Here is a 27,716-nt window from a genome sequence, read left to right as displayed (position 1 = left end):
TTTCAGCATGAGTTGACGTCCCTCTGAAAATTGATGAATCATGGTCCTAAACCTTTAGTTCTGCCATTTTCTCCTTTGTAAATATGATGGGAAAATGTACTCAGTGCATCTGACCTACAGCTCAGAAAGTGCAAATTGAAAGACTGCCCTCCTGCTCAATTCCCTAAAAACTAACAAATCTCTTTATTCCTTGATAAGTTTTCAGAACTCCCACTACCATTATATGAATGGATTAAGTGGGAGAAGAGACCACAGCTGCCATTTTCTTCAGACATAGGCTATAAAGGTGGCTTAGAGAAAGACAGTGTCATATGTCATAAGGCAATATAGAGAGTTTTCCTCCTAGAAAATTACAACCTAGCCCTGGCTTTTAAGATGTTGATAGCAACAGTAATGAATATATATAACTCACCTTCCTGAGAAAGAGAATTTTAAAATAATCAAAAGCTAATTGTGCAATCTGACTAGACAGCCCATAAATACAAGCTCAAGAAAAGCCTGTACTAACACAAAAAATGAGTAAATAGTGAGTCAGTGTGAGTCAGAGCTAGACGACACATGGCGAAGCTTGTAAATAAAACATGCCAGCCAATATGTTCTCCCAATTCCAAATGGCAATTTAGTACTTTGGCATTGAATTAATGAATTCAAAAAATATAAACATTAAACATTTATGGCAAAAATGCTTTTCAGTTCCCAAGCTGCTCCAGACAGACAAAGAGAACTCTTTGGTGGCGATTTCCACCAGCATTTTCTTTTATTATCCTAACATTTCATCATTGCACGTTGATCTTCTCAGGGCAGACATAAACTGTCCTTCATCTCAAGCATGGAGTGGGAATGGCTACAATCACAATGAGAATTCACAGTTCTGTTGGACTTCCCAACATCTGCACATAGGAAACCCTAAAACACTTTTTTGGGGAAAACAAAATCAGATAGTATGTTACCAATTGATTTTAGCAAAGCCAGACTGAAAATGTAAACTGTTGTTTTGTGCCTCTGCAGAAGGACTCCTGGCAACCAGGGCACAATTCCTCAGGAAGATTGGGGAAGACCTAATGCTTACTAGTACTTGCATGTGACTTCAGAATAAGTGTGCTAGCTGGTTGAAGTGCTAAGCCCACCCGAAGGTGTGATGTCCAGAAGTGGGCAACGGGTATCAGTTCTCCTATAGCTTTTTGAGTGCTTTGAAGGAATCCTTCCTATTTTGGTGCTTTTGTTCCATTATAGTTTAGGTGCTATGAAAACACTAGAGGTTTTATTGTGTTTTTAAAGTTGACATGTTATTTCTGTCAAGGCTGGCGGTTCGCCTCTGTCATCCGAAGAAGCTGGTTGGCTGTTGTGGGAAACATCATGAAATCAAAGAAATACAGTAATGAAAATCCTGACCAAAAAAACCAAGCCTTCTGCTTCAATAATAAAGGCAAACCCACGCTTCCCAAAGTCAAAATTGAAATTGCTTTTCAAAGTCTCACAAACAGATTAGTTTCAAAGAAGAGATTTACATTTGGGAGGACTGAAACTGGGTTTTATTAGGAGTAACCCTAAATTATACTGCCCCCTAATGGTAATCAATGTATGACGCATCCACAGAGTTACCGGAAATGCTACTCTGCATTGACTTCACAAACGTACACACAGGATAGCTATAAAATCAGGAGGCAAAAGGAACCCTATCTTCCATTTCTCATGTTTGTGATGCCTCACAAAATACAGTGATTGGAAAACATTTATATTTGTTAAATATGGGATGTAATTCATGCTACATAGGGATACCTCAGCATTTTAGCTTAGAAAATGGTCTTTTCAAGAGTGTTTGGTATTAGCCATCATGCAAAAACAATTAGTTGTTCAAGCAATTAAGAAGGTAAATATCCCCTAAAAGGGTTTTGTGCTTGTCAAGCCTTAAATGCAACAGTTATAGACCCAAAAACTGTTCCTGAGAGTTAGGTTATTTTTTGTTGCTTGTCTGAATGGGTTTCTTTGGATCATGTGTTGTAAATCCTTGAAGCTCTTTTAGCTACAGTTTGAGCTTCCGATGAATTCTCTTCTTGTTCCTCGGCCCTCTTGTGTTTTAAAAATATGTCTGACTTTAAGAAGCGGCTGTAGCTGTCGTACTTCATGAGATTGAATATCTGGGGGAGGGAAACAAAACAAAAACAATGACTCAAATAAAATAGATCCTAAACCAGAAGGATAATAGGAAAAAGTTCTAAAATTTTGTTCTGTCAGCAAATGAGTACACTAAAATGTACTGGCCAGAAAGCATGACATTAAAATAAATCTTATATACTCTAAAAGTGATTGTGTATAACAAACAGTATTATGGGGCTCCATGTTCATTAATGTCCATATCAAATTTGATCAGCCTATGGGTCAAATGGTGGTTTTCCTGCCTGAGAACTAGGCAAATGCAACCTGATGTTCGAAAGCTAGATTCTCACATCACCACCTGTTGTAAAGGGTCTGCAGCTGGCACTTAGTTACTAATTGTATATGATGTACAAATGAGGACATAACCCAGCTCCCACCCATAACAAGGTCAGCTCTGCAGGGGCCACCAGGAGAAAAAACGTAATGAAGTTGGCGTTCGGGTGGTGCAGTAAAAAGATGCGACTCAGAATGCACAGAAGGGGCAGAGCTGTATACACTCACCTTTCTGATCATAACCACACTTGAATATCACAGTAGAGCCTGAGTGCACACACACAGCACTAAGATATTAACAAAAGAGCCTCTAAATAATTTAAGCAGACAAATGGTTGCAGGTGCAAATGTGTCGCTGATTGAAATAGCTGGCTTGTCCAACACTCCTGAAGCTGAGCTCACACTTATAACTGGTTTAGCCAACACTTGTTACTCATGCGAGGGCTGATAGCCTGGTTTCATTCAAGGCAATGGAATTTTGCCATTGACTTCAAGGAGACCAGGATTTGACCCACGGTGTGTACAGGGGCACAAGGCACTATATAATAATAAGTATTTCACCTGAAAACTCTTCTTTCTTTTTGTTTCAAAATAAATATTTTATCCCCATTTCCCCACCACCCTTTTTTAGGTATTTTTGGGAGCTAGTCACGTTGTCTTTTCTCTTCCAGGACTTCCAATTCCCTGATGTTCTTGAACTCCGCTTCATCCTCCAACTCAGTCGTTTTCTAACCTCCTACTTCCATCTATTTCTAAGAAAACTCCTACAACTTACTTGGATTTTTACTACCATCACAAAAAAGTCTTTAGTGTTCTCAGTTGTCTAGGTCGTGACTATTTTGCTTGGGCTAGAAAAGCTAGGGGAGAAAAAAAAATACTGCAACCATAACTCCAAACCATCATTGAAACAAAACAAAAGCATACATCACCCTCTGGCAATGAGTGCACTAGAGTAGCCTCTCTGAGTCACGCTTCGTGACTGATTACATTTTATGGTGCCCAAAGTCCCTAAGCTAAGCTTCCAACAGGAATTTTTGGATTCTCAGCTGCTTCAATAAGTAGGGTTACAAATTCCATGTGTGGATAATTGAAGCTGTAGCTTTATGGGTCTCATTTCTAAAACGTTTCAAACTGTTAGTGCAACTGTAGCTTTCCTCCTTGTAGAGAGAACACTTGTTCTTTTCACCTCCGCAGTAATCTTAGCTTCAAAAAACCCTCAATCACATAAAACATATGCATGTCTGACCTGTAGTATCCTGCTTGCAAAAGAAATGACACAGGGGCTTTCATACTGTTGTTCATTTTTTATGTAAACCAGTGGAAAACTCCCTGCTTTAATTTAAATGCTAAATGGATTTAAATGAATTTTAACTCAAGTTAGCTACCTCAGTGTAGAATGCTAGCAGTGACAAGGCACAAGTAGGTTTTACTTTGATGTGGCTAGTTGAGGTTAACCCTATACCTCCCACTTGGGGTTGACCTTGACTAGCTACATCAAGGTAAAAATTACCTGTGCCATGTATCTACTAGCATTCTACATCGAGAGAGCAATCTCAATGTAAAAATACACCTTTTTTTGTGGTGAAGATATAGCGCATCAGAGGTTCATGAGCCAGAGTCTGGAACTTACATTAACAGACCCCCTCCTTTTCATGGTGACAACAGGGCACCTCTCATGGTGGGCAAATACTATAAAGATTAAAACCAAGTTGGTAACAGTCCTGGAGTGTGACAACTACACAGATTGCTGAGTTTTTTATAGTCATGTGCAGAAAGGGAATTTTCTTGCTCTTTAAACTGAATGGATGAGATTTTTGGAATCTCTGCACAGAACAGGTGCAAGTACCTGGGCAAAGAGTTTGAAATTCACAAGGGTTCTATGAACCACTAAAGTTCCACTTCCACATACTGAATAGCAGCCTTTGTGCTGACGCTGTATCCAAATAACTACATACACAGGGCCAAATACTGATACTCTTACTAATATTTAAAAGTACTTTACCCCAACAAGAAGTCCCAGTGAAATCAATCAGTCTACTCAAGAAGTAAATTGCTACTTGCCATGAATAAGGTCAGAGTCTGGCCTTCAAGCTATGACCTTTTATACTTTATAAACACAGTCATATCTCAGATTGTCCTCGTGGGAGCAAATTATACCACTCCTTGTAACTTAATAAGGATTCAAGCCAGAGAAGAGGATAATTGCTGCTGGAGTACTGTGTAGCAGGATCAGACAAAAGCTGCATTCCATACAGTGGAAATCTGCAGCAATCCCCAGATGTCCTGTGTTTAGTTTTAAAACATTTGCAGACATTCTTGAGTAGCACATTAACGGGACTCCCCTAGAACCTGGTTTAGTATATGTCTCTAATTTATGCTTCTTTGGCTGTTCCCATCTATGCATGGATCCCTCTTCTAAAATGGAGAACAGTTAAAGTCTTTTGTACTCTCTCCAATTTCATTGTCACAGACATGTAATCACCTACTATGCATAGTAACATTGGGGTTTATGAGGACACTTTCTTTCCCATTCCCCACCATAAGTCAAAGCTATAAGCGCAGATTCTTTTATGAATGATTTTGCTTTGTCACACTGAACTTGCACTTTAGACATTTCCACTGTTAATCGTTTGGAATCCACTTCAAGGGGAGCAGAACATTTTCTCATCAGCCCACTTCGATACCTGACAGATGCATTCAGCATGTGATGTCAACTCTGTTAAATATGCTGTTTAAATCAAAGAACTGCTTTGCTGTAAAAGACATGAGCCAAGGGGAAAATACAAATATTGAAAAGTCCTGTGGAGGGTGCAACAGGAAGTGGCAATGGCCACACTCTTTGGAAGCTGCAGATGAGAATCAGTGACTCCACAGTCTATGGCAAAGTAGGTTAAAAAATGAAGAGACTGTCTCCAAAATGGACATCTACAAAATTCTGTCCAAAGTCTTGCATTGCCTGATGGGCTGGGATTGGAATCCCAGGAACGAGCCCTCTCAAGCTATGAGGATGTTCAGATCTGCACTAGCAGATCCAAACCCTTCCTCGACCTATAGAGATTTTTGGATTGGGATTTAGAGGCTCACTTACCAGCTCAGCCCCCTATCTCTAAAGCACAAGGAGATGATAGGGGGTATTCCAGGACATCAGTCCCATTTTGAGTCAATGAGCAGCTGAAATCAACCAAGGAGAAAAGTCCTGAAGCAGACTCCAGCGACCACAAGAGAGCCAGTAACAGAATTCAGTGTTACTGAAATCACCATAACTGGTGTCTCAGTCTGAGTGCACAGCAAAACATGGACATAAAATCAGTCAGCTGATGGGTTCTCCAGCTGCTGACAAAAAACACAGAGGCAAATCCTACCAAGCTTCCACTGAAAGCCCCTTCAGCGGAACAGGGGCAAAGGTGGGGGCATCACATTAGGGGGCTGTGGCAGAGGTGGGGAGAAAGGATGTGACACTTCACACATCCTCAGATGCTCACTCCCGCATGATAATTATTTCAGCAGAAGTAACCTCCAGAGAAGAGCTGCAGCACCTCTCCATGCCTGATGGGGATGGGAGTCCTCCACTTCCACCTTCCATGCATCTGCTAAGTGCCCAGCCCCGGAGCTGGACTGAGGATTTGATCCATAACAAATGCAGAGTGGCGCACAGTAACCGGGTCCCAGCTTTATTAAGGAACCGTATGCTATCACAGATGGCGTATGAGTTTCCCCCGAGCGAGGGCTTCAGTGGCAGGCACTCTGTAGAGAGTGCACAATGTATAACGTTCCCTTTAGGGTATGGAGTGCAGTTGAGAAGAATAAAGAATTTAACAAGCTGTTTTATTCTTAGCAGCTTTTCACTGTCATTTTTAAAAAGCTAACTAAGCCAGAATAGACCGAACTGGAGCCCGGGCTCTTCTGTGCTAGCCAGTACGTGAGTAGTGTCCTCTCCACCACATTACCAGGATAGGCTGCCAGAGCAGGACTCCTCTGGCTCCTTTTCCCTAATTCACCTTCCGTCACATTCAATTCTGTCCTTTGAAGCTTCCAACTCAGCAAGCCACCACAGAGTACAGCACACGGCATCCAACCCTTCGTTTTACCCTGAGTCCAGTGAGCGTGCATCACTCTGTATCTTGTAAGATCATCTGCTTTCATACCTGCATGGGAGCTCATTTTACCAGTTAGCTGGCAATGTGCATGCTCTGGCAGAACCGACACTATATACAGCAACAGCCCAGGCCTTATGGTCCCGCCACCTCCCTGTCCCTGCCATCTTCAATGCATCCTTCCACACGAGCCATAAAATATGTCCTCAAGTGAGCAGGGTAAACGTAATAACTTTACCTGGTCCTGCAGCTTTTGAAACATTAGTGGGTGAGGTTCTCCCAATATCGTCTCATTCAAACGGGATTGCCCTTCAACATTGACTTGGCAGGAAGCTTTACTGGACAGGAAAGTCATGTAAATTTCTTTAGCTTTTTCTTGCATCTGTGAAGGGTCAAATATTTACAATGGGAACATGTTACTTTGCCAGAGTCCTCCTTCAAGACATGCTAACAGCATGGGAGATGCCTCTATCAGGGGCAGCATCTTAGAAATAAGATATATAGTCAAAAGAAAGAAAGTGTGCAGTAAGTCAGTTTTTTCTTGTACATTCTGGCTGGGATTTCCAAAAGATCACAAGGGAGTTAGTTACCCAGATCAAATCTGGGCACCTAACTCCTTTAGGTTCCTTTAACTATCCCAGCTCCTGACTTCTGTTCTGAAATGTTTATAATTAAGTACAAAGGACCTGATTCTCCTCTCACTTACACAGGTGTGAATCAGGAATAAAACTGGCAGGAGAGGAGAATCAGGCCCCAGAATGCTATATCATGCAGTAAATTCTCTTTCCTCTTTTGTACTGTAGAAACAAAAAGGCAAAGAAAGCAACCAAACAGAAATCAGATACTTGTGAACACACTATAGCTAATAGTGACATATAGATCATTTCATTCCTCATTTAGGAAATAGATATTCCTTAAAGAAAGGCCTAATCCTGCAACATGCTGTGTTTTCATTAGCTTTAATGGGAGCTAACAGAGCTCAGCACTTCATTCAAGAAGTCAATATCTTCTAATGATCAGGCCCTGATCATGCAATTGTGTAACTGCACAGAGAGGGCTTATCACTATAACTGAAGAGGTTAGGTGTGGCTTATTTGAAGTAATTTATTTTTCATTGTTTGCTCTAACTGCAGCAGATGTTCTGTTTTAGTGGCCTTCTCTTCATAAAGCAGGAATAATAATGATAATGCTTAGCACTTATACAGCACTCTTCAACTTCAAAGTACTTTATTAAGGACCCCAATCCTGCTCCCACTGAAATCAATTACAAAACTCTCCTTGCTTAGGAAGTTCATGGAAGCAGATAAAAGAATGAGCACAGTGGGAGACTCTATTTATTTTAAAGCCACCTGAGATGAAAATCTCAAACTGGTGTTCTAAATTTTTCATGCTTAAAGCTGCATACCAGCAGACACTAGAAGATAATTAGCAATGGGTAACCATAAATATTCTGCATTGCATATTTAATGAGGAACAGTATTCATAGAGCAGCACAAGCCAGAAGACTGCATCTGTGATGGGAAGTGAGACTGAAGAGGAAAGCACTTAAACCCTTGGCCATGAACAAATCACATAAAAAAATTTTATGTTTTACAGTTCAAAATAGACATGTGGGGATAATTTTTAAAAAAAGCTATGCACATCTATCTTAGTGTATTCCTAAGGTCTAAAAAATTAACCGTCTCACAGCTGAGAGCACATACATGTTGAGTGGCAACATTTCTTTTTAAAAGAGAATATTCATTCAGGAGAATGAAATACCAGGATATAACAGATACAGTAGATCATACCGAAGGAGTATATTTAGGAGCCATACTGCCTAGGGATGTGATCTTTGTCAATTTCATACTAAAGCAGGTAGGGTCACTCAGGCCTGCTCTAACTAGAGAAGTTATACTAATATAACTATGTCCATTAGACGTGTTTAACCAATACAGTTATATTGCTATAAACCTACTGGGAATGCAGTTACGCTGGTATAAAGGTGCCTTTTATGAGGATAACTTATTTCACTTCCTCAACCAGAATAAGCTATACCAATATGGCAAGCACTTTTTTATCAATATAACTTCATCCACACTGGGGCAGGGAGAATAGGCAACTTTAATTATACCGGTATAGTTAAAGCAGCAACATTTGCTAATGTAGAGGAGCCTTCAAGGCAGGGGTAGTAAATTATTTTTTAATCAACGTCCAAATTTCTTAGTCAAGGCATAGTCAAGGTCCAGACTCCGGAGAAAATAATAATAAAAAATAACAATAATAGTGATAATAATTAAATAAAAAGATTTCCGGGTCCGTTCAAAAGAGTCCGGTGATCTGGATTTGACCCATAGTCCGCCTATTGACGACCCCTGCTTCAGGGTTTGCTTACGCTGCAGCTGGAAGGTGCGATTCCCAGCGTGAGTAGACAGATTCATTGACCTAGTGCACTAAAGGGGCAGTGTGAACGCTGTGGCACGCGCAGCAGTCCAGGCTAGCCATCCAAGTCCAAGCTCACCCGACCCCCCTGGATCCTAGCTTGACTGCAACACCTACACTGCTATTTTTAGCATGCAAGTTCGAGTGAAGCTACCGTGAGTCTGTCTGTCCCCGCTGAGAATCACAGTGCCCAGCTGCAGACATGACCTCAGCGACCTTCCAGGAAAACGACTGCTGAGCAGGAATAAGGAAGCGATGTCAGTGATTCAGTAGATAGCACTCTTCCTGCCTTCTGTGTCAGCTGGGTGGTAAAAAGGGACTGTGCTACTGGAACAGTCTTCTTTTAAATAAGATTTAAAACTGAGATCTCACTCACGTGTGGTCATTAAAGATCCCATGGAACTTTTCATTAGTATACATGTGCTTGCCCCACTGTCCTGGCCAAATTCCAATTTGGACTATAAGGTTCTGTCTACAGAAATCCCCCTTGCTGTTTCAAATGGATATAATATTCCTCTTTACTTCCTTTCCCAGAGTCAAGTTCTGCTCTCAGACACATGTACGGTTCCCAGAAGAAATAACCGGGGAACCCCAGATGTTCATCAGAAGCCAGACTCTGGTATTTAAATTATTTAGCATTGCTGAGCTCCGTTTAACCATTGCCACGTTCCAGCCTAGAAGTGGCAGTAGAGATTCCTGAACATATGAAGTTTGCAAGGTGCTTTGAGACCTTTTGAAATGAAAGGTGCTATATATATATTTCTGCTACCATAAGCAACAGGAGAATCTTCACTGTAGCATTTTGCTAAATTTTTCCTGTGGTTGAAAAAGTGAAAAAGATTCCATATGATTGGATAGTTCTTACTCCCTATCTGTGTTTACTTTTAAAGTGCATTTGAAAAGGAAGAAATATTTTAACATTGTGAGCACACACAAAGGGTTGTGATGTTTGTTTGTTTTTAAATCATGAACATACAGCAACTGCACACAACTGATGCTAATCAAATGCTCATCCTTATTTTTAATACAAAAAATGCCTTGTTAATTAAACAAGAATCAGATTTGCTCTATAAAATAATAGTGTCCATGTGCTAGAAGAAGTGTACCAGGCACTAGTGGTGGGGCTTTTTGTTATTGTTTTTAACATATTTTTAAAACTGTTGAGTTGTTTGAAAGCTAGCTACTGAACATAACAATAATTCTACTTAAGAACACTAATCAGCATTTATATAGCACATCCTGTGATCAGCTTTACTGACATTAACTAATTAACAGAGGGGTGACTATAAAAAAAAAGAGCTAGTGTGGAAGAGGTACTGAAAATGACACTGCATGAGTCCTCAGCCCAGTTGTGGAGGGCACTGATGGTGAAAAGCTGCAGAGAGGTAGCACGTCTCTCAGTTAATGAATACAAGCAGTAAAGGTATTTCAGAAACTTTTCACCAGCACATTTATGTCATCATCATCCTGACATTATACAGACTTGTGCAAAGCCAAACTATGCTACAGATTGACGCAAGAGGTCATAATAATGTGCCATAGAGAGATGCTCTTTTAAGCCATTTAGACTCTTAGGGGGGCCTGAACTCACCTGGAGGGTGTCCGTGCACAAATTTGCAACAGTTTGGTTAACCAGCCTCTGTGTGTGAACTTCTTTTTATTTTATTTTTTTTCGTTAAAGAATGATTTATTCTGCTTTAGCTTAATTTGATAATGAATGGGTTTTAACTAAACCAAAACAAGCCTGGTTTAAACCAAAATAAGAGTATCCACACTGCTTTCTGTTCCAGTTTAAACTGGTTTAAAAATGACACCATAAGTTAAATCAGTGCAGGTATGTGAAGAGAAGCCGTTGGAGGAGACAAATATGTAAAATGTGGTGGGAGATGGCTTTAATAAACTTTGAATACATAGACAAAGAAATACGGACAAAAGACTTGGGCAGCTAAGGAAGAAAAGAGCAGAAAAGTCTCTTTCTTTGAATTTTTTGAATAGATGTGGGGCAGAGCCAAAGCCCACGGGAGTCTTTTCCCTTCTTGCTAATGGGCTTTGGATCCGGCCCTATAAGAGTGTGAACTGGACTTCTGAATTTATAGTGAAAACTACTGCCCAAGGGGTACAGAATGCAAGGTACCATCCTGCCATGTCAGGCATCTTAACCCAAATGAAGGAGCAGAGCAGACTAGCATTTAAAGCCCTGGGCTGAATGCCAATAGTCCTGTTCCTTGTTCTGCCGCCAGTTTGTTGTGTTCTCTTCGAATTTTAACATTGTAAGCAAGTGGCACTTATTTGCAATTCTAATTCTGTCCTAAACGTTTTTGCCTGTGAATAATATTTGTTGAGAGAGAAAACTGCAAATTATACAGCCAAATTATGGCTGCTCCCATGTGTCTGGCGGGGCACTAGAAGAGGAAGGCAAAAGATACTGCTATGCACTAATTTAGCAGTTGGCATCCTTCAGGTACAGAGTAGGGGGATCCAGTGTTGCCAGCTAGACACACTGTCCTTGCCCACTTGACATACTGATAAGGGTAGGCAAGATTACAAAGCATGAGCATACGTAGTATTTGCCATAGACAGTAGTAACCGTTACTCATGAGCATACTTTCCACAGTACGTTTGGAGGTACCATGCCGGCTCCTGGTCTCTGCGGGCATAATGTCTCCACTAGCTGTTGCTAGTAAGGCAGTACACCTCCTCAAACCCTTAGTACAGCAGGACAGGCCCCATTTGACAAGAAAATAGGCCCAAAAGGCTAGGGGACTCAGGGATAACTCAATCAGCATACAGAATAATGGATATCCATGGAGACAGGGTGTGTTTATTGTAGGGGCCAGGTGTTTGCCTAAGGATTTACAAAGAAAAAAGAAACCCAAAATATTCTCTGAAGAGGAGACCTCCTTGGGTAAGAGACAATAGTCTGCAACTGTGCGTGTAAAAAAAAAAAAAAAAAAACAGCAGGAGGGACAAGATTTTATCCTCCACTGAGGAAGCAAGCTCATGGTGTGGCTGCCTTGTGAAAAGAGGGTCACAGCCCGACAGTAAAGCACTGTTCTGCAATCTTTTATTAGACAGGAGAGTATCTTGTTAATTAAACCTAATCTCTAGAATGCGTGTTATGATTTTATTTCATATGTAACAATTTATTTCCAATAGTTCTACTTCCTGTTACTTGAATCTATATGCCTTGTTAAATAACCCTATATTCGATTTCACTATAAACACATCACAGGCTACGTCTACCCTACAACCTATGTCGACATAACTTATATAAAGTTATATAAAGAATAAACCACCCCCGAGTGACATAAGTTACACCAACATAAACGCTTGTGTGCACAGCGCTATGTCGGCGGGAGAGCTTCTCCCACCAACATAGCTTCTGCCCTCTCTCCCATCAGCATAGAGCGTCTTCACCAGACACGCTGCAACGGCACAGCTGTGGCCCCATAGCGCTGTATGTGTACACCTACCCTACGTGTTGTGTTAAACAGAGTGGTGATCTGAGGGGAACTGGTAAGCTGGGTATACTGCATCTTGGAAGCAGCAAATCTGTGAATACTGTGATTGTCCAGTGGACCAAGGGCTTGACACTCCAGGGAGGCACTGGGAGGGCTCAGCATTAGAGTGGGCCTATTGCTAACCTGCAGAGTGACAGCGAGGCCCCCGGCAGACACAGACAAGGCCTCCTCACACTAAGGGCATGTTGTTGCAAGGTGCCTCACAACTCTGGGTATCCCTGGGAAGCATCACATTAGCAAAATATACAAGTTAACTCCCTCATTGATGTAGTGTTACAGTGATTGCTGCAGAAATCACTTTCAGGAGACAAATTAGTGTTTCATGCTGTAATAAATACTGAACAGAATGATTTCTATCTTTAAAGTTTCTGTTTAATTCTGTAAAGGAGATAGATAGATAGATAGATCTACAATAACTTTTAAACCCTACTGCAAATCTATAATGTATTATAATTCTTCTAGCCTCCAGAAGCTTTGCTAGTGTTAGACTGCTGACTGCATATATTGACTAAAGACTGGTACTGAATAATTGAAGGTAAATGGGAACTAGTTAATCATTGTCCGTTCAATATGGCAATCCATCTGAGGATTCATTGCACTGTTATCTCTGTATGTCTGTTTACTATTTCCTGGTCTGTGTGCACAATCTTAAAACAGAAACCATGAAAAAAAGATGCAGATTATTTTATAAAAGGAAAAAAGGGTCATCATCCCACTGCAAAATCCTACATAAGGACTTTTCATGCAGTATCCATCTTAGAATACAATTTGGTACCTGTTTAAGCAACAATGGAGATGACCTAGCTCCTGAGCAGGGCCTGGGCCACTGTGCATCATACAGACAGAAAACAGCTGGCCTGTGTGAAGAAAAAGATACTCCCTATTTGCAAAACAGCTGCAATGCCAGATCCACATCCACCAGTGAAGAAAGTAAGTTCTCTTGACAGAGGGAACAGGTATATCTAGACACCAGGCCTTACATACTACACATACCATACCAAGGTGATATTGTGCACAATGGGTTACTTTCAGCACTGATTTGTAATAACAAGGACCGAACAGGTGCTATGTGTAATGGCTTTTGTGCCAAGGCTAAAGTAGGCCCCGTGAGTCTTGTCTTGCAATTAGCTTGTTGAGGTGAAGACAGGGCACAGACAGCTTCTCAACCATGTGGACAACAGCCAGGCAGAATGCTGCCACTTGTGTTAGGAGGGCTTGAAGTGAGAGCTAATTAATGTACCCAGTGCCAGTCTGTCTAACTTAAATGGCTGCCACCATGGTAGTATCTGAGCAGCTCCCACATATTCATAGCTTCCAAGCCCTGAAAGGACCATTGTGATCATCTGGTCTGGTCACCTGTATAACACAGGCCATAGAACTTCCCCAAAATAAATTCCTGGAGCATCTCTTTTAGAAACACATCCATTATTTCAAAATGGTCAGTAATGGAGATTCCACCATGACCCTTGCTAAATTGTTCCAATAGCTAACTATTATCACTATAAAAAATTTACACCTTATTTCCAGTCTGAATTTGTCTAGTTTCAACTTATAGCCATTGTAGGTTGTACCTTTCTGAAAGACTGAAGAGACCATTATTCAATGTGTGTTCCCCATGTAAGTACTTATAAACTGTAATCAAGTAACTCCTAACCTTCTGTTTTTGGGACCTTCTGATTTTAAAATGTCAAACTTTAGTAGCTTCTGTTTCACATCCTCCAGAGATGCTATCAGAATGGAAAGAGTGTTATCATCACCATATGATAAGACTGTATCATTTGTTTTTCCCCAAATACAGAACAGAAATATTTAAAATAGAAACAACAATCATCCCCCCATCGTCCCAATCTCTCTCTTCTTTCCAGACTGTAGGAAAAACAGCCTGATTTGAATTTGAATACTAAATAGATGGAGCTCTTTGAGTCTATGGCTAGGTATGTTTTCCTATCCTTTAATCATTCTTATTGCTCTTTTCTGAACCCTCTCCAATTTATCAACATCATTCTTGAATTGTGGACACTAGAACTGGACATGGTAAAACAGCAGCAGTCGCACCAGTGCCAAAAGAAGAGGTAAAATAACCTCTACTCCTTCTTGAGATTCTCCTGTTTACGCATCCTTCCTGGGACAGCATTAGCTCTTTTCATCACAGTGTCGCATTGAGACCTCACGTTCAGCTCATTATCCACCACGACCTCCAAATCTTTTTCAGAGTCACTGCTTCCCAGGATAGTGTCCCCCATCCTGTAAGTCTGACCTACATTCTTTGTTCCTCAGTGTATCCGTTTAACCATATTAAACTGCATATTGTTTGGTTGCACCCAGTTTACCAAGTGATCTAGATCACGCTGAGTTAGTGACCTGTCCTCTTCATTACTTACCTCTCCCCTTATTTTTGTACCATCTGCAAACTTTATCAGTGATTATTTTATGTTTTCTTCCAGGTCATTGATAAAAAATGTTAAATAGCACAGGGCCAAAAACCAATACCTGTGGATCCCACTGGAAACACACCCACATAATGACAAGTCTCTTTTTTCAATTAAATTTTGAGTCCCATTTAACCTGTACCATCTTAATTTTATATTAGTCTAGTTTTTTAATCAAAATCTTGTACAGTACCAAGTCAAATCCTTTGCAGAAGTCTAAATAAAACATCAACACTATTACCTTTAACAAACTTGTAATCTCATCAGAGAACAATATCAAGCTAGTTTGATAGGATCTATTTTCCATAAACCCATGTTGATTTGCATTAATTACAGTGCCCTCCTTTAACTCTTTATTAGTCAAGTCCCATATCAACCACTCCATTATCTTGGCCAGGCTAACAGGACTATAATTACCATGGTCATCCCACTGACTCTTTAACAATTAGCACAACACTATTTTTTTCCCAGTCTTCTGGAACTTCCCTAGTGCACCAAGACTTATTGAAAATCAACATTAATGATCCAGCAGGCTCTTGGATGCAAGTTTTTGGGACCTTCTGATTTTAAAATGTCAAACTTTAGTAGCTTCTGTTTCACATCCTCCAGAGATGCTAGCAGAATGGAAAGAGTGTTATCATCACCATATGATAAGACTGTATCATTTGTTTTTCCCCAAATACAGAACAGAAATATTTAAAATAGAAACAACAATCATCCCCCCATCGTCCCAATCTCTCTCTTCTTTCCAGGCTGTAGGAAAAACAGCCTGATTAGTTGTTTCTGTTTTGAGTGTGTCCATCTATATGTGTGCGCATAGACCTTACTGAGGGAAAACCAAGCCCAAGACATTACTTCTGGGTAGTTCTATGCATGGTGAGGTCTGTTGTTGAGTTGGTTGAAAAATGTGTTTCCTTTCCTGCAGAAAAATTTTTGGCAGAAATTTGAATACTGAAAAATATTTTAGTTTTCAGTTCATTTTTTCTTTTTATGACATATCAAAATTTCCTGTGGAAAGCAGACATAAGAACGGCCATACTGGGTCAGAACAAAGGTCAATCGAGCCCAGTATCCTGTCTTCCAACAGTGGCCAATGGCAGGTGCCCCAGAGGGAATGAACAGAACCGGTAATCAGCAAGTGATCCATCCCCTGTCACCCATTCCCAGCTTCTGGCAAATGGAAACGCTTTTCAAAAAAAAAAATAAATTTTGCTGAAAACCCAATTTTCCACTAAAAAACAGTTCCAAGGAAAAATTTTCAACCAGCCTTGATCTATAGTCATTCCTGTGTCTTGTGAGAACGAATATCATAGTCAAGGTTGGATCTAGACTTTCACCTGCAAGACTCCCTCTGAAGGTTAACAATTTCATGGTACTAAGGGTACCATGGGGATGAGACCTGTGTCCCCATTGCCTCCTATTTCTGATGGTGCCTGGCACAGTGGGGAGTGTACAATGCACCTTTCTAGAGCAGGTGTAGAGAGTTCTGCTCAGCAAACTCCCTACCCCTATCTTCCTGTGGCACTCTGCTTGCCTTTGGCCAGCAGAGTACCGCCACTTGGACTATTCAGCTGCAAAGTGCTCGTCCAGCAACAAAGGCTATAATTTAGCCCTTGATGTCCCCATAGAAAGTCTAAAGCTGGAATTCTCAAACAGGCCTAAGGGAATTAGTCACTCAGCTCCCACTGACATGCAGTAGGATTCTGGCTTCTAACTTCCTTTGGACGTCTCAGCCTAAAACATTAATCAAATTACATGTTTTAATTGTCAAAACATTCTCCAATATTTACAGAAGCAAACAGACAGAAACCCAGTAAACATTTCAGGCCTGATTCCACATAACGTGGTTCTGATCCCACAGTCCGAAAATGCAACTAGACCCCTGTGCTCATGTGAATCCAATTGCAGGACTGGCACCTATACAGCAGAAAACGGTTATGATTAGAGCTGACCAAAAAATATTCAACAGAACAGTTTTCTGTCAAAAATGCAACTCAGTCGAAATCTAAAGAATTCACAGGAATATGTTGATTTTGAAGAAATTTTTGATGGGGGAAAAGTCTAAATAAATGGTTTCCACTATTTTAGTTCCATAATGTCAACACATTTAATTTTGATACAGTAAAAATGTTTCAGCTTTCTTGTTTTGATTAATTATTTTACCATATAAAAATTGAAATAAAATGAATGTATTACAATATATTTAATATTTTATATACAATACACTATATGTAGTAAAGTTACACCATTATTGAAACAAAACATCTTTAGCTTATCAAAGAACAATGATTAGACATTATCAAAAGAAAACATTTCAGTGGTTCCAAATTGAAATTTTTTGGAATTTTTGTTTCATGGGAAATATCAATTTTGGCTTTTCATTCTGATTCAGAATAAAATTTGTTTTACTAGCTAGCTACAACTAGCTCTAGTTTTGATGATTTCTGATACATTCCTTCAATATATTTGTTTGCACATACATGAAATACAGCTGAATAACTATGTAAGTAGGAGACAGGTTATATCCCTAATGCTACCATGGAATCTTTGTTGGCAGGTAAAGTTTAATTTTGAAGGAAATACCTGTTTCTTGTCTTGCATTTTCTTAAATTCTTCACACGCTAACCAGAACAAAACATTTTCTTCACTAAATTCTTTCTTTAAAAATTCCTGGGGAAAGAAAAAAAAAAGTACAATGTTAAGATCTGATTTTTCAGATGTTTGTTTCCTCTCCCCATGTTAGTCTGTACAAACTAGATGCTCTTTGGGCCCAGGACTGTCTTATTATTTTTTGTACAGCACAAAATGAGGCTACCAGCTGGGGACCAACAGGTGCTACTGAACTATCAACAAACAACATATTCAATGCTTTAAAAAATACAATCCATAAGAACCAGCCTACCTAAATTTTAGTCTTAAATTCCGTCAGCCAGCTAATGAGAGGAATGTATCTATCATCATTAAACAACTTGAGCAATTTAAAATTGTTATTCAGAAAGAACACAGGAAATACACAAACTCAGTAGTAATAAGTATATAGCTCTCTTTTAATGAGCTTTATCGATCACTTGGGATTCTAGTCTACTTTCATTTGACATTCTTTACTGGCAAAAACTGCAAATGAAACTGCTTCTAAACATGATCATCAGTAACAATAAATTATATTTAAGTAAATTAAATCAAAAGATATATTTGCACTCTCCAGACAGTGTTTAAACAAACCACATTCCTCCTAAAGAGAAGCATTTTTTAAAATGGAAAAAATATATATATTTAACATGTGTATAAAAACAATGACTGAAATATTTATAGTTCTGGGATGTTCAATTTTCAATGTCAAATGTGAAAAAAGAAAGATTAAATTATTTGCTGGCACCAGGAATTCTAAAAGCATTTGGATCAGTCTAGTAATAGTAATAGCACTTTCCAGCAGTGGTCTGGTATAAAATCACTTCACTCCAGCCTCTGGGTTTGATTGGGCAAATCATTACTCAAGCAAATAGTTTTTATTTATGCAAATAGTTACACTGATTACTAGCATGATAAAAGACTTGCGAGATTGAGGGTTAATGGGCCACCCCCAACATTCTTGAGCCACAGTCCTACATTGTGATCTGTGTGGGCAGACTGCTGATCCCACAGGGAGCCCTACTGAAATTAAAGGAGCTACGCTCAGTTCACCTGCCTGGGTCACAACACAGGATCGGGCCCCTACTGAGTTACTCTTGCTCAGTAGCAGTCACTGGAATAACTTATATGGATAAGGGTTACAGGATCAGGCCCCAGTAGTGGATATGACATGACAGGAGACAGTAATATTTCAGAAAAGACCAAGTTTCCTTCTGCTCCATTATTTAGCCCACTGTGGCTTTCCAACCCTTACTCCTACTGTACCCATAACATTGCCGGTCATCTGTTTTCTGGTGAGAAAGGTGCAACCAATCATTTTCCCTATACCCAAAGATAGGCTGTTGGCAGAGGACACCATCTGAGAAGCATAGCAAATGCCCCAGCTCAACTATTCTGTCACCAACGCTTAATTCACACATCTAGTTATATACAAATGTATACCCTCATGCCATTGGTACCCCACCATTATTTAATGCGCATACATATTAAGCTTCAAATGCTGTTTAAAGTCTATGCAACCATTAATAGTTAAGATAGCTACCCTAAATCGTTTCACTCCTTCTGGATCTTCTAGGAGGTTCTCTAGTGACGTAGTCCACCTTGAGGTTCCTTTTAAGGTTTGTTGGCTGCTGCTTGGGTTGCCATCGCTGTCATTTATCTCTGAAAAGTAAACAAACCAGCTTTAAAAAAATGAATAGTCTCACGTGCATTTTTCTGATCCCATCACTACCCTCCTCAACACCTTCAAGTCATAGCTGCTTTCTTAAAAGGAGATGTGATCACACTGAAAAGAAACATGTATTTTTCCATTCTGCATCGTTGCTAAGAGCTTGTCTTTGCTGCTACAGTTTGCTCAGAGTCCGTACACTCCGGTTACTCCACTCAAACTAACCTAGCTCGACCACACTGCAAAACAACACTCAGGCTGCAAGAGCGATTTGATTAGCAGCTGATGCGCTGTTGTAACTCCTGCAGCTGCATCCCCACAGCATTACAAGTTCAAGCATCAGCAGCACTCAAGCTTCAACCCACCCTGACAGCCCAGTGAACGAGCTAGAATAGAAACTGTCGTGTGTGGATGGGGGTTGGGTTCGGGACAAAACCTCAAGCTAATCCTGCAGTGAAAGCAAAGCCTAAGAAATGTAAAAGCTGCTTTACAGTCAGGGAACTCAAGAGCAGATAATGTCATTGTCTTATCTGAGTTAATTTGCCTTATGGACATGGAACATTACTACCAGAGCCTCAGCTGTAAAAGGGCTGTGAGCTTGTTTCTGGCACCGTCAGTGCTATTGGCTGGTTTAGATCACCCACACCGAAGTTATGAGACAAATCTTGGTAAGCTGCCTAGATGAGATTTCTTTTAGAAATGAACACTCGCAGGGTAGGGTGGGGGCCACGGATGGAGAAAGAAAAACTATGCTTTGTTTAGGAGGAGACGAGGCCTACAAATCAAACCATTTTACTGGGAGGGCAGCTAGACAGGTGGTGGAATGGTCTCGTGTAGTCTTGGAGTACACTTATTGTCGGGCAGTTTACTTTTGATTTTCTTAAATCAATTGGAGTTTTCCCAGAATAAAGAGTGCAAGGTTGTACCCGACTAATATGCCAGCCAGCATTCTCACAAATGTTCCGAAGTCTAAGGAGAAGGAAGAGATGGTCTAACTGCTGAATCTACATCTGACTGACTGTGCCAAGAGATGGGTTTATTAAACCACAGGCTGCTGAGGCCAGATAGAAACAGATTCTTCACTGGCTACCATTCTGCAGTCCCTCTTCTTGGAAAGGCTCCAAGTATTTTACTGCTGAATTGAAAAGCTTTATAATAAACACAGAGAGAGCGTGATCTTCCATTCGCTGTGTGCCCAAAACTTCCAATAAAGACAGTGGGAGTCTGGGCCATCAGGGTCAAGCCTAAAACCCTATCTAAGATTGCTAGACATTATAAGACTGGGAGTCTAATCACACATTCCTTGCACACTCAAAACTCCACTGTAATAAATAAAGCTCTTACTTAGGACACCGTATTAATAATAAATACAAAGAGGGCATTTGTAATTGAAAGCTACGCAAGTAGAGACCAATCCTGCTCACCTTTCTCACCCAAGTAGCCCATTGAAGTCAATGGGACTATACGTGTAAGGAAATTGAACAGGATTAGGCCCCTCTTCTATTAACAGTTTGGTATCTCATTTCTATTTATTGGCATGTTTATTTTTATAAGTCCTTCATTTCACCTTAAAGCCAGTGTTCAAAGATATGGATCTTCTCAATACATATTTGGATCTAAGTTAGGGATCTTTCTAAGTGTGGAGCTAAACCTATTATAGCAGTTGTCCAAAAAGAAAAAAAGAAGAAAATGAAAAAGCATTATACAGAGTAGAGAGTCAAACATCAGCAGATAGCTAGAATGATAAATGCCAAGACTGAAAACCTATGGAAAACTGGTATTCCAGAAAAGCCTATTGTGCTAAGTGGATTTTGGTTGTTGGAGGCTTTGGTGAGTTCTTTTGATGAGTTCCCTCTGATAACAGTCAGATGGACATCTGGTTGTAAAAGCATAATAATCTCATTCACTCTCCACAAGGCATCTATCATAGGAGTTTCCCTTTCCATGGGGAATACAACTCTGCAAGAGGGTGAAAGCATCTAAAGTTGCACAGACTCCATCACGTATCGTTGCGGAAGGAGAGACCCACCCTCATGCACCAAATCAATAAAATATATAGAGACTAAAAGGAGAATATTTTAAATTAACCCAGCAAGTGGGACACACACTGAGTATACTATAAAATACAAGCCATGTCATTATCATCCTTCTTCATCTGTTGTGATCTCTCTCTTTGTCATCTCTAAGTAAGCCCTCAATCCTGCACTGTCTTGATGTGTGAACTTGAACAAGGCACTTTAACTTCACCATGCCTCACTTTCCCCTTTGGGGAAATGGAAATAATAATAATTCCCTCCTCAAAAGGGAGTTGTGACATTTAATTAACGTGTCTACAAGGCATGTTGGGATCCTGGGGTGGAATGTGCAAAATATTGTTAGTTGTATAGAGTCAGATTCTCATGTTCTGCAAATATCCACTGTCTGTACACAGGGACCAAATCAGAATGGCAGTGTTTTCCACCCACAAGTGTAAATGACTACACCAGGGGTGGGCAACCTTTCAGAAGTGATGTGCCGAGTCTTCATTTATTCACTCTAATTTAAGGTTTCGCGTGCCAGTAATACATTTTAACGTTTTTAGAAGGTCTCTTTCTATAAGTCTATAATATATAACTAAACTATTGTTGTATGTAAAGGAAATAAGGTTTTTAAAATGTTTAGGAAGCTTCATTGAAAATTAAATGAAAATGCAGAGCCCCCCGGGACCGGTGCCCAGGACCCGGGCAGTGTGAGTGCCACTGAAAATCAGCTCACATGCCATAGGTTGCCCACCCCTGGACTACACAATGGGCAGAGTAGTGGAGAACCAAACCTATTAGATATACTCTTTACGGGAGTCAGATTTTATGTCTGGTCTTCTTTTGCTCTACCATGCAAAATGGACTGTAATGGTTACTCGTCCGTTGTTCTTTAAAAAGCATAGCAGAAGCAATATGGATATTCACTTCTAAGAGGACTCTGAAGCAGACTGACTTTAGAATCCCAAGCTAGACCTGTGCTTCTGTTTTTCTATGATATCTCTAGAACACTAGATGACAGACACATTGTGGCCTACCCTGGGGATGAGGAAGGGAGCAAAGAGTTTCCTCCCCACCTGATGCCTCTCTTGCAAGGACAGGGCACAAGGATTGCACTAGTCTGGTGACACTGGCAATGCTAACTTCCCCCAAGTGGGCATGGAATGGTGGGGCTACGGTCCGATGCGGCAGCCATTTTCCTCAACAACCCATGAGAGCTTGGGCAAAAAGAAATTCCAGGGAGGACCCAGCCCCACCTGAGCCAGAGAAATTCTCTACCCAGAAGGAACAACTGCAGCAGGCACAGACAATGTCATCAGACTGCTTTCTACAATTTCTCTCCCCTGTGCTCACTGTCCATTCACTCCAACCCCCTCCCTCAGAGTCTCTTCATTTCAGCCTTACTCTACCTACCCTCTAAGTTCCCCTGCTTCCTACCCTCCTTCTTTCCCCCTGCCCTACCCTTCAATGTCCCCTCTCCCTTCTCTTGTCTTTTCATTTAGCTATTCTCCTCCTCATTAAACCATACCCAAAGAATTTTAAAAATGTAAATGAGATATACCCACTCCTCCATTCCCCCCACTCCTCCCAAAAATACTGTGGCACTAACATGATGTTTGCAGACCACCACTGTTCACTCTGTTTGCATGTTACTTCCCTTTCTCCCTACCCTTTGTCTTTCCTGTCTACTTTCACAGAAGCTCTTCGGGGCAGGAGTGATCCAATACTGTGTTGCACAGAGCTTAGCACAATGGGGCCCCATTTTCAGATGGTCACTTCCATAATACACATAATAAATAATAGGCTTTTTCCCCTTCTACACAAGCGTAAATGTCTACACAAGGTACAAGGCCATGGGGAAACAGGCCCAAAATACTTCTGATAATATTAGAATCGTTGTAGCTCTGTGTTTTCACTGTACACAGTTCTAAGGCACCTCTCACCTCAGTTACTGGACACTCACATACATATTTCTAGTATAAGAATTGTCCCCAATAAGATCATAGCTCTCCACTCTATACACAATTGCTTAAATCCGTCTGATTCAACAGGTTCATGTGTACCATATAGAGAATACTTCTTTATGTCTTAAAATAGGCAAAAGGTTTGCCTGGACCTAACCCAAGGGATAATCTCTACATTTCTATCTACTAAAGTTCTACTGAACTGTCTTGAAAAAAAAATCATCACACTTGCAGTGGAATTTATATACAATTCTTCACAACTAATTTATTTTTAGAATGTAACGGTGAAATATATTTTAGTATATGAAATATGCTAATCCTTAGTTATCCCTCTTCTTGTCATTAGTAAGATCATCTTATTCCATCAGAAGCCCTGCAATTATGCTGTCCTGTAGTTTACACACAAACTGCATGCTTGCCAGTGCCACCAGTACCTAATATCCAAATGATAGAGTAATTCACTTCTTTTTTAAACAGCAGATAATTATGTGCACCAGTAAGAAGAACGCAAAGGAACTACAGAAAAAGGGATCTTTTCTATTTGAACTTTTGTAGAAGATTAAAATGTACAGAAGTAGATAAAGATGTAAAATAACTCTGATCTTTCTTGTTTTGGTGGAAAAAACACTCACTATCTTTTAAACATACAAGGAAACCAATAAGTGGAGAAAATACTATTATAAACATTCACAACATAATTGTACGCAGGACCCCACCATACAGTCTTTACTTCAACAAAACTTCCACTGACTGCAGGATCACAACGCATTTTCTTATATTATGTGCAGTGGCCAACTGCTTGTATAAACAAAGCTTACGTCTGGAAATTATACTAGCTGCAGCATTATTTTAGGGAACAATCCTATATGATCTATTTTGATCATTACAAAATACTATTACACAAGATACAAAAACACCTTGTAAATAAATATTTGTATAAGTGATAAATGAAAGGGCATATGTAATTTTTTTTAAAAGTTCTAACTACCACACTTGACACTGTCCGTATCTGAAATAGCGAATATTTGTATTATACAAACAACAAGTCCCATGCTAACATTAATTAGCAAATCAGAACTCCAGGCTCCAGACCTTGCTTTGAAAGGACAGTGGCAAAAAAACAGAAGAAACCACCAATTAGCATTACATGCTTACTGTTTCAAATAATAAGAGATTTCAGACTAACACGGCTTTCTTTTTTCAAATAATAAGGTGATTCAGTACATGGGGTGAGATCTTCACACACTCCTAAGTGATTTAGCAGCACAAGTCCGCTTTGAATTTCAGTGGAAGCTTTGTGAACCTGTTCGATAGACACTTTGGAAAATCCTACCCATAATTCTGAAGTGTTGCAAACATAACATATATTTAACAAACAGACATATAACAAATATTTAATAAACTGCGCCCTACGGCAACATATCACACAGCAAAAATTTGTGCATCTTACGAAACTTTGTTACATCAGCCATTTAATTAATGCCTGTTCTTTGCTTATCCCTTTCCATATATGTTTTCTGCAAAGTTATTAACAAAAGACAGCAGACATGACCAGCTAATCAGCCAAGTATGTACCCATATAGCACCTTATAAATAGCTTTTTTTCCTTTGTTCCCAGTGTTTAAACAAATAGCATCAATTCACAGAACAGTTAACAGGTTTCAGAGTAACAGCCGTATTAGTCTGTATTCGCAAAAAGAAAAGGAGTACTTGTGGCACCTTAGAGACTAACCAATGCATCCGATGAAGTGAGCTGTAGCTCACGAAAGCTTATGCTCAAATAGAACAGTTAACAAAATCCTTCCCATTCTCCTATAAACTTATCTTGAGGGAACTTTGACTGCACCACATGCATTTGCTCCTTCTTCACACAAAATCAGGCCTGGGTCCTTTGGGAAGCTGTGAATACTGACAGCTGGGCCTTTTATTTTTTAAAGTGCTCTTAACCGTTTCTCTGTGATCATCAGAATGTCTTTCCCCTCACAAGCAACAGTCCTGAATTAATAAACCAAGGTTATGGAACAATGAGAAATTGTTCTTAACTGTTCCGCTTAACAAGGGAAAGTTCCCTTACTTTCCATGTACCCAAGTGCCACTTGATGAGTCCAATAGATCAACTTTTTCTAGTAGCTGCTGTATTTTAAAGGACCTATGGGCTACGAAGAGTTGTCCTTTGCCTGTTTTGGTTTGTTCAAAGTATAAGCCTTAACATCCTCTTTCGAGTGTCTCCAACAACAGATGGCAATTGGATTCTAGTTTTAATTATACGGAAGGAAATTAAACGTATGTTCTGCATTTGTAGCATCTCTGAAAGCATTCACCAAGCACATAACTTTAAAAAAAAACCAAAAAAACAAAAACCTAGACTAAAAGCCACACTCAATTTTTCTTTGGAAGGCTTTAATGAGGAACTTGCAAGTTAGTAATCTTATTGTACATTCCAGAAGTAATGTCGGTACTCAGGATTCTTAGTTTGTTATTTTTATCCAAATTATTTCACAAAGAATAATATATGTTATGTTCGTTTCCTTGAGCCACTGAACCTGCTGTGTCAGTGAAAGTCTGTTGTAAAATGTTCTGTATTAAAGTGCTGTAATATTCTGAAAGTGTGTCTGTAAAAATGGCGTTCTGGGGTTCCGTGTCAATGACTTCCATATCAAATGTAAGAAGATGGTCTTAGATGACAGCTCTCCAAAGTCAACTTGGAATCTGAAAGTCAAACTAGGTTCTTTCTGGTTAGGAAGTCACCACCACTAACACAGATGATCTAATCAGAATGTCTTTAAAATTTTGGTTGATGTAGAAGCAACAACAGAATCCAACAGCCTCTCCTGTAGAGAGTCTACAATGGAAAAGACTATGCTACACCTAAATTATAGTTTCTGAATCTTGTGCTTAAAACATAACCTATCAGTTATATTTGATAGCCCCAGAAGCATACAAAGCATTAAAAGGTGCATAAAGACAGAAAATGCTACCTGGGCAGTGTCCATCTGTATCAGTGAGGGCAAACACACGTCAGAAGTATGTATGCCTCCCACCCCCAACAAAGTTCACTTTGTCCTGGGAGCTATTAAGCATCTTAAAAGCATGGACAGGTCTACAGCAATATGAATCATCAATCACACCCTGTACTCAGTTAGTTTAAGTCTAAATAACATCATTATATCTGAATATTGTAAAAATCCAGATACACTGACAGGTTTCAGATATGAAACTTGCCACCACTGCTTTCGGCCACTGCATGTTTTGAGTTGCTTTATAAGTATTACCAAGTCCATTACATGAGAATTAGACAGCTAAAGCCATTATTTGCTATTTTAGAACTGCACAATTGCATATTTTGAGAAATTATAGTGGACTTTTACAGTCATACTAAACCTCATGAACAGCTGTCATTGTTCATGCATAACTCAGAGGAAAGGCAGTAAAAAATTCAGGTTGATACAGTGAAACCATACATTCATACCTTCTTTCTATTCATCTGTATCATCCAGCTGGTTAAAGTACCTGAATGAGACTTTATCTACTTGATTTGTAGAGGCACTGAGCACCCACAACTCCAGTTTAGCTCAGTGGAGCTGTAGGGGTTCAGCACTTCTGAGGCTCAGGCCCTATTTGAACCTGATTTGGCACTGCTACTTTCACTGGTGTTTGTTACAGTTTCTTATAATGTAGCCTTCCCTCTGCCACACAGCAGCTATGACTCATGTGGAGAGAAAACAAGACAGTTAACAAACCAAAGCACATCTGGAAGCTGGGCTCCGTGTTCCACTTCAGCGTGCTTTGTTTTTCAGACACACTAAAAAGAAAACTCCATCCTTCCTCTTTCAGCTAAACTTCCTCTTGGTCTTGAAGCAGCTTGCGGCTGCAAGCAAGAAGTGGTTGTGTCTTCTCCACGCAAAGCCAAAGCTTCCTGGGCCGAAAGGCAGCTGCAAACTAGAGGAGTCTGGAGAGGCACCAGCACCCCTGGCTCCTGCTTTGGGTTAATCATTGGTTTTAAAAAAAAAATGGAGCTGCACCTCCAATCTGGACCCAGCGGCAGAAGGCCGGTGCTGGCCAGAGTCATGCCCTGCCTGGGGAGGCTGGGGCTGATTCTGGGGCCGCTGGTTCGCGGCCCGGGGTTAGCCCCGGCTGACTCACACCGCGCGCTCTAAGCCTGGCGCCCGAATGAAGGTGCCCCCCGCGCGCGGTCCCGCTCGGGACCCCGGCTCGCCCGCGTCCTCCGCGCAAAGCTCTCCTTACCTGAGGGCGGCCGCTTCCTGCTGAGCCTGCTCACAGCCCGGGTGAACATTTCGGGGGGTGGCTGCCCAGCTCCAGCCGGCCAGCCGCAGGAGGCGGTGCCCGCGACGGGAGCTCCCTGCGCCCCAGGAGGCGCCTCCAGTCGGTCCCGCGGCGAGGGCTGGGCGCGCCTGGCACTTCCCCAGCCGAATGAGACGGGCCTGCCTGCGGTGAGCGCCCTCCCTTCGCTGGGACACCCCTAGGAGGCGCCCCACGTGGGCGCTCCCCGCGGCTCCCACCTCTGCGCCCGCCGCCGCTGGC

General features: G+C 40.6%; 1 protein-coding gene across 1 annotated transcript; it reads right to left on the bottom strand.

Annotated features, from left to right (window-relative positions):
• Positions 1 to 27,716, bottom strand: RGS10 (regulator of G protein signaling 10). Its single transcript, XM_077821698.1, has 5 exons — positions 27,420 to 27,716; positions 19,067 to 19,185; positions 17,479 to 17,565; positions 6,763 to 6,906; positions 1 to 2,138 (listed from the first exon to the last, which is right to left on the bottom strand). Exons 1-5 carry the CDS (start codon positions 27,466 to 27,468, stop codon positions 1,992 to 1,994), a joined length of 546 nt encoding a protein of 181 aa, XP_077677824.1. The 5' UTR covers positions 27,469 to 27,716; the 3' UTR covers positions 1 to 1,991.

This window comes from Eretmochelys imbricata, chromosome 7 (genome assembly GCF_965152235.1).
Source record: "Eretmochelys imbricata isolate rEreImb1 chromosome 7, rEreImb1.hap1, whole genome shotgun sequence".
Classification (NCBI taxonomy): Eukaryota; Metazoa; Chordata; order Testudines; family Cheloniidae; genus Eretmochelys; species Eretmochelys imbricata.
Note: the sequence above shows the minus strand (reverse complement) of the source record. Positions and strands in the feature narration are given on the sequence as shown.